Consider the following 7,236-nt stretch of genomic DNA (forward strand, 5'->3'; position numbering starts at 1 on the left):
GCTATAGTGTCTCTGTTGATGTTGATCGCTGACGTTTATAGTGGTAGGTCGTTCGCTTATCCGACCGTGTTAAGGTTTATGAATTCCTGTTCACGGCGGTCGGAATAAATTTTTTTATTTACATTATTTTAGCCAACATACTTTCTTTTTTGACAATATAAATGTATGAGAACATGCTTCTCTTTATTATTAACTGAATAGATAGAACAACTTGCATTCTTTTTTCGCTAACGTTACCATTCAAAATACATACATTCTTTTAACCATTTTTAGTTGCCATCAAACATACTTCTCTTTTACTCAGACCAGAGCGGAAAATAAGAGAAATTGAGAACTGCCCAAAAAAAAATTTGGAGAAAAATCGGCATATTTTAAATGTAATGAATGAACAACAAACCAGTGTCTATGAAATGAAGATTAAAATTAAACATTATTGTCCAATCAATTCCATTATTATTTTTCACTTGGTGCAACCAATCAGAACGTTTTGTTTACTTTCGTGTGTGTCGTCAGTGCTCTTTTCGTCCGATGCATTCGATTTATTTGCGAGAAGTGCTGCAACGGATGGGTGATTTTTGTCATCATTTTCCTTCAGTTTTTTGGCTTTGGGTGGTGACATTGTTTTGTATTTTTTTCACTTTGAATTTTAAATTAATACTGATTTTCTACTCAGTGATTGACTGATTTTTCTACATCAAATTACAGAAAATGTGGTTTTGTGGTTATGTGATTATAGAAGTTGAATTTCACAACATATTGAAAAGTTTGACATTCAACACATTTTTCTTATGTCATACTGTTATTATTATGTATAATGACAACTAGGATCGTCACTAGTAAACTGACACACAATAATTACATAAATTACATTTTTGATTATTTTGAATCCAAAAACCGCGGTTTAAATTTGTTTAAAATGCATGTTTTTGAACTGCCCAAAACCAACATTAGAACTGCCCAAATAGCTTCAGAACTGCCCAAAATGGGCAGAACTGCCCGCTATTTTACGCCCTGACTCAGACAAAATCGATCGAAAACATACTTTCCTTTTCAAATATTTAAAACTGAAAAAAACATACGTTCTTTTACGTCTCACGAATAGAAATGTAATAGAGTTTAATCAGAAACACTGTGAATTCATGTCGAACGTATTCAAGTCAGAATTCGTATACAGGCTTACCAACCTCTTAATAACACCGCCGATAAACACGATTGGCAAGCGCAACGTCAAACTCGTTCTTTTCGAACTGAACGAGCGAACAAACAAGACTTACGAAAGACGGACTGCGCACCAGCGACGACGATAATCAAAAGAGCCGATCAACAGAATAAGAGAAAAAACGAAAAGTGTTTTGAGAGTGGTAGCCTTTAATTTTAATTTCACGAATTGTCTCGAATTCATTTTCATGATGGGGAACGAACAGCGGCTCTTTTTGGACGGCTGAAAACAAAACTCAAAGACGCAATTGAAGTGGAGCCCGACGACATCGAACGAAAACGACAACTCGGACACACCAAACTGCATCCCGTCTAACCAACGCTCAATCGAAAAGACTTTACGTTAGGAATACATTTGTTTTTGTCTAAATCGCGAGTAAAGAAAATGGCCAAATTAATTTAGTTTATGTGCACAAACTCGTTACATTTAAGTGAGATCTGTCTATGATTAAGAAAAAAAATTAAATATGCCTCAGTTATAGAAATCTCCGGTTTTCTCTGTTCATTTCTCAAACGTACTTCGGATTGTTTTTTTACATTTTTTTTCATTCTTTTTTTTGTCGTAAACCGAAGTAACAAATTTTAACATCACATACATCATACCTTTAGTGCAAAACATGGATTATTTTAAGGATTTTTTAGAACGAACCAGAATTTCGAAAAAATACAAGGGGTGTTTTTTAAATATTGTGCGAACGAAGTTTATTTGAAGTTTCAAAAATACTAAGATCCAGTGATTATTTAAACAAATGTCGGTTAATCACGACATTGGCCCTTTAACAGTTAAAATAGTAAATTCAAACATATTTAGGGTGGTTAAAAAGTTAAAATTAGGCGAGCGTAGCGAAGCGAAAATTGTTATTCAACTACAATCAGTCCAGCGTTGTCATATGGTTGATGCATTTTCATAAAGATAAAAACTGAATCTACTAAAGCGTAGGCCCATCTTGGATGCTCGAAGAATGTCGCTTTCGAATGATGTATTAATAAAATAAATAGCTTCAAGGCTTTTGGAAATGCGAATATGCCAAAGATGACCGATTTTCGAATTGTGAAGCTTGTTTCGATTGTCAAAAACTTAATGAATGTTAAATTTATTTTTTTGTGTTCTGTTTTTATTTGTCCCATTTTTCATTTTTTCATCGCACTGTCGTTTATTCAACTCGTTCTCTACCAAGTGTTCGAAAAATTAGAACATTTATATGGGAAATAAAGTTTTCGGTAAAAAATGGTTTAAATTCAGTCATTCTGAAAGGAAAAATTTCGAAAAATGGCTTAAGAAAAGGTCAAAACATGATCAAACTAATGGAGACTTACGAACCATTTTCCGATCTAGAGCGGACCATTTGACTTTTACAACGGACCATTTGGGCGAGAACAGACCATTAAAATAATTCATGGTGCAAAAGCAGTTTATTGCCCTCCCTAAAGCGAACGTCCCATCTATTCGGTGCGAACATGAAAACAAGCAAAGTGACTCCACCTGCCAACCGATATATGAATCGGTGGGAATAAAGGCAGTGTATAAAAAATGTGCCGAACAAAACGAACTACAGCGTTTCCTCTACATAGAGATGTTATTGTATTATAACTCTGTATGGATCAATTTGCTTGTTTTCATGTTAAAACCGAACAGATGGTGCTCGCGTAAGGTAGGGCAATGAATGCTTTTGCACCAAAAGACGTGCATAAATCTTCAGTAGATTATAATCAAGAAAAAGAGTTCTTTCTGCATTGACGTCTGACGCCGTATCAAGAAAGATTGAACCCATCCGCGTAGACTCTATACTCTAGAGTGAACCAAATTCTTCTTTCACTCGAAAGTGAACAAGAGCAACCAACACTGTTCAAACCAGATTGAAATTTAGATTATTTTTTATCATCCTCTCGTATAATTTATTTTCATTCTTGGATTTTGCCTACGGCATTAGACTCATACAAATCGCGTTCAAATTTAGCACGGATGAACGTTAGGGTCACAAAAATGCAATGTAAGCAATTAAAAAGACAAATAACTTGAGCTGTTTTTTGACAGAATAATCGATGGTCCAACAAAGCAACAATATTGGTTGGTATGGCCAATTGGCCATAGATTGACAAAATATGTTTTGAAATTAAGTCTACACTACAATCAAAAAGGGGAACCGAAAGAAATCATCCGATTATTCAGCTAAATTGGTTCAGCTATTCGTCACCTGAAAAATACACATCGATCAAAAAGATCAAACAAATTTCTTATATGTATTGTGAAAAAAATATGCAACATTACCATTGTTAGTAGCCAATTGAATCTATTCTATTAGCCAATCATTCAATTTTTGGGCAACAAGTTCAGCGATCTCTTTGTGACCTAAAAATAATACAGATCAATGAAAAAGATCAAATCGATATCTTATTTAGTCAGCTTTACCATTGTTAATAGCTAACTGATAAGGAGACTGATTCAAATTATTTTTATAAAGAAATTTTGCTCCTTCATCGATGAGAAGTTTAGCGACACTCCTATGACCTAGAAGGTAATTTAGATGAATGAAAAAGATCAAATCAATCTTCTTTTAGTAAAGACTGTATTCAACTATTACCATTCTCAGCAGCTAAATGAAGAGGTGTGTTTTTCACATTATTTTCACTATTAACATTGGCTCCTTCACGGATGAGAAATTCAGCGACACTCTCATGACCTAAAAAGTAATTTAGATCGATGAAAAAGATCAAATCAATCTTCTTTTAGTAGAGACAAGTATTCAACTATTACCATGCTGAGCAGCTAAATGAAGAGGTGTGTCTTTCTCATAAGTTTCCTTATGAACATTTGCTCCTTCACGGATGAGATATTCAGCAACATTCTTCTGACCTGAAAAATAACACAGATCGATGAAAAAATTAAACTGTTTCCCTTTTTAGTGAGAACAAATAATCAACATTACCACAGAATGCAGCTGAATGAAGAGGTGACCATTTCACATTAGTTTCAGTATCAACATTGGCTCCATTGTGGATGAGAAGTTCGGCGATACTCTTGTGACCTGAGCAATAACACCGATCGATGGGAAAAAATCAGGTCAATCTTTTATTCAATAACAATAAGTATTCAACGTTACCTTTCATAGCAGCATAATGCAGAGGTGTCACATTCCGATAATTTCTAATATTAGGGTCGACTCCTTCAGCGATGAGTCTTCGAGCTTCCTTCACTTTACCTGAAAGAATATGAAAAATATTCATAGATCAATGAAACGGATTGGACAAAACGTTCTTTTAAAAAACATGTGCAAAATTACCAGCATAAGCAGCTCTATGCAGAGCTGTCTCTCCATTCTTGTCTTTTTCGTTTACCAAATAAATATGAAAAGTTTAGCATAAATGAGGTTCCCATATCTTCGTTACAAGGTGCTTTGTATATGGAATTCTAGAGTTTAACTGGATAAATAAATGAAACCTCAATCTTACCGTTCCAACCGCGTGGTGCTCCACTCACATCCCCGATTAAGAACTGTGGAATTAGAATCAAAGTGATACAATTGGAATGGGAACAGCGGATGAGATTAATTATAAATGTATTAATAACGGTTTTCAACTGTTTTTAACCTTCAAACCGTAAAATGTATTTTCTAACGTTGTTCGTAAAATCGGTGCCTGAGTGCCCATAATGCATTTTATATGGGAAATGTCAGTTTTTTCTTAAATTCTTATTTTTAAATGTAAATATTTCAGAATTTATTGACCGGAAAAGTATCAAAATTACTTTGAAATGTGATCAAAGTCATAAAAAATCGAAATATGAAAGACAACAGCAAGTTTCTTGGAAGTTTTTCAAGAAAGTGGGAATTGCAATGTTGATCTCTTCACAAAAATGAAGGCAAAAACGTATACATACAAATTCCACTATGGCCGATTTTGACGTCAAAAATTGATATTTTGAACGGTAGGTTGGATCAAAAAGTTATGTATATCACTAGAAAGATCTTGAAAAGTAGATGTCATTTTTTGTATAAAACTTCGAAATAGGCCGGCATTTGGCCAATATTTGGCCGTTGGAATTTTTTTGGCCAAAATTGATAAAATGGCCATATTTTGATAAAATGACGATCGATTTTGATGTTTTATACCTCACATTACATGTACTGTTCAAGATCTTTCCAACGATGTATATTTCATAGTTCCCACATTAATTTTTATACGTAATTTGTCGAAAAATGTATATGGGCTCTCAGGCACCCATTTTATGTATAGCGTATCACACATGTTTACGCGCATATGTGGTAAGATAGTGCGCGTATGTGGGTATGTTAACGCAATTTTTGTAGCCAAATGTTCAACGACTCGAACCATAGTTATTTTATTAATCTATGATAAGAAATATTTAAGATATAAACATTCAAAGTTGGTTTTGGGTACACAGTGCCCAATTTACGGTTTGAAGGTTAATAGAATAAATGCTAGGGGCTTTTTACTCTTTTTCATATATGTGATTTGTACGGATAAACGCGCATAGATTGTGTGCCACAGTGAAGTGTGTCGAATTTTGCACATAGTCACGAATATTACGCATAGAAGCGAATACGCGTGCACATAATGATGCCACGATGCGATTTAAGACGCATCAACACAATGTCAACATTCTGTTGTATCGTTAAGTTTCGTTCAAACGATATTTGACATCAACAATTTCTGTCTTTAATATTTATCAAATCTCTTGCTAATGAGATTGTTCTTAATTGATGAAAATTGAATTTAAATATAACACAAAATTAAAATATAATAGCAAAGAATAAGAATGAAAACGAAAATCAAAATGTTATATTATACAAATATTGAAGTAAAATCGCCGATAGTTTTGGTAGATATAAAAATCGTTGAAAAAAAAGTGCGACGATTCATTATACTTGGAAATAGCATCTGGATTATAAATAATAAAAAATCCATATGTACAAATGATTGAAGTTAACAAAAATGATCAGCAAAAAATGTGAGCCGAAATAAGTACAAATCAAACACTTGCAGTCAAGTATTTCTTGAAATTTTACATGAAAAAATTCGTTGCACTTTGAATTCAAAATAGTCGATATTGTGGCGTGTGACCAATCAGAGAAGGAAACATTTTAGTAGGATTTATGCGAAATTATTCGCAGTATGAATGGTCTATGTGCAGTATTCGGACATCGAATGTGTGCACTTCTAACGAATAGGCACCGCATAATACGCATAGTACGAAGAAATCGCCACATACTATGAGTTGAAGCGCATATTCTTCGCATAAAACGAATTTTTTTCGAGTTAAATGCCCCTAGAATAAATGTTTCCGGTGGACATTTTTTTGGAATAGAAGTTTGTTTTCAATTGAAAAACTTAAAAAAGAACACTTTCCATTTTTGAAATTATTTCAGAAAAAATAATCACAAATTGTCCACAAAAGGAATCAAACATGAAAAATTTAAAAAAAAATCAACTGAAATTGTCGACTCACCTCGGATACCACCAAGCCAATGAGCAGCAGTGTTAAAGAACTTTGACTCAGCATTTTTCCAGCTTTGAACTATTGAAAGTTTACTGTGAACTTATCAATTGGTAGGAACTGTTTGATGGACATATGAATCGAATGCATCCTCTTATATACTTTTCAAGTGTGGCCACGTCGGTTGGCAACACACTGTATAATTCAATCCACGTACAATGACGATTCTAATATTATCGTCCACTAAATATTATCGCACACATTTTTCAAAATAAAAATGTCAAAAAAATTGATGGAATTACAATTCCACCTGTGCACGTGTGTTTAATTTGGCGTTCCACATCAAATGGATCGCATTGAAAATATCAGATGGTTACATTTATTCTTTCATCACCATGGTTTGGAAAATAATCCAAATGGATCATAAGCATTAAACTATAAATTCAATGTAAAAATTTAAAAGGTTGATTGGTGTTACTATGGTACGTGGCTGTTTAAATTTAAAAGTAAACACTTAGTATATGGATGTGTCGCATGAAGTTAATTAAGCTAATCTATTGTTT

At 33.6% G+C, this 7,236-nt stretch overlaps 1 protein-coding gene across 1 annotated transcript; it reads right to left on the reverse strand.

Annotated features, from left to right (window-relative positions):
- Positions 1-3,509: 3,509 nt before the first annotated feature.
- LOC129574780 (GA-binding protein subunit beta-1-like) lies at positions 3,510-4,866 on the reverse strand. The gene is made up of 7 exons (XM_055457246.1): positions 4,807-4,866; positions 4,669-4,711; positions 4,320-4,418; positions 3,974-4,072; positions 3,849-3,899; positions 3,629-3,727; positions 3,510-3,568 (listed from the first exon to the last, which is right to left on the reverse strand). The coding sequence occupies exons 1-7, from the start codon at positions 4,864-4,866 to the stop codon at positions 3,510-3,512; spliced, it is 510 nt and encodes a 169-aa protein (XP_055313221.1).
- Between the last annotated feature and the right edge of the window lie 2,370 nt (positions 4,867-7,236).

Source organism: Sitodiplosis mosellana, unplaced genomic scaffold, assembly GCF_009176505.1.
Source record: "Sitodiplosis mosellana isolate CC-2019 unplaced genomic scaffold, AAFC_SMos_1.0 Smas_scaffold_6165, whole genome shotgun sequence".
NCBI classification, from domain to species: domain Eukaryota; kingdom Metazoa; phylum Arthropoda; class Insecta; order Diptera; family Cecidomyiidae; genus Sitodiplosis; species Sitodiplosis mosellana.

What these genes read in the sequence shown, in the direction of transcription:
- LOC129574780 (XM_055457246.1), bottom strand. Translation starts at nt 4,866, where the DNA reads ATGGGCACTCAGGCACCGATTTTACGAACAACGTTAGAAAATACATTT. An exon ending in AGCACCACGCGGTTGGAACG is followed by an intron (nt 4,419 to 4,668) that starts GTAAGATTGAGG and finishes ATATTCTTTCAG; the next exon opens with GTAAAGTGAAGGAAGCTCGA. An exon ending in TCAGTTAGCTATTAACAATG is followed by an intron (nt 3,569 to 3,628) that starts GTAAAGCTGACT and finishes TATTATTTTTAG; the next exon opens with GTCACAAAGAGATCGCTGAA.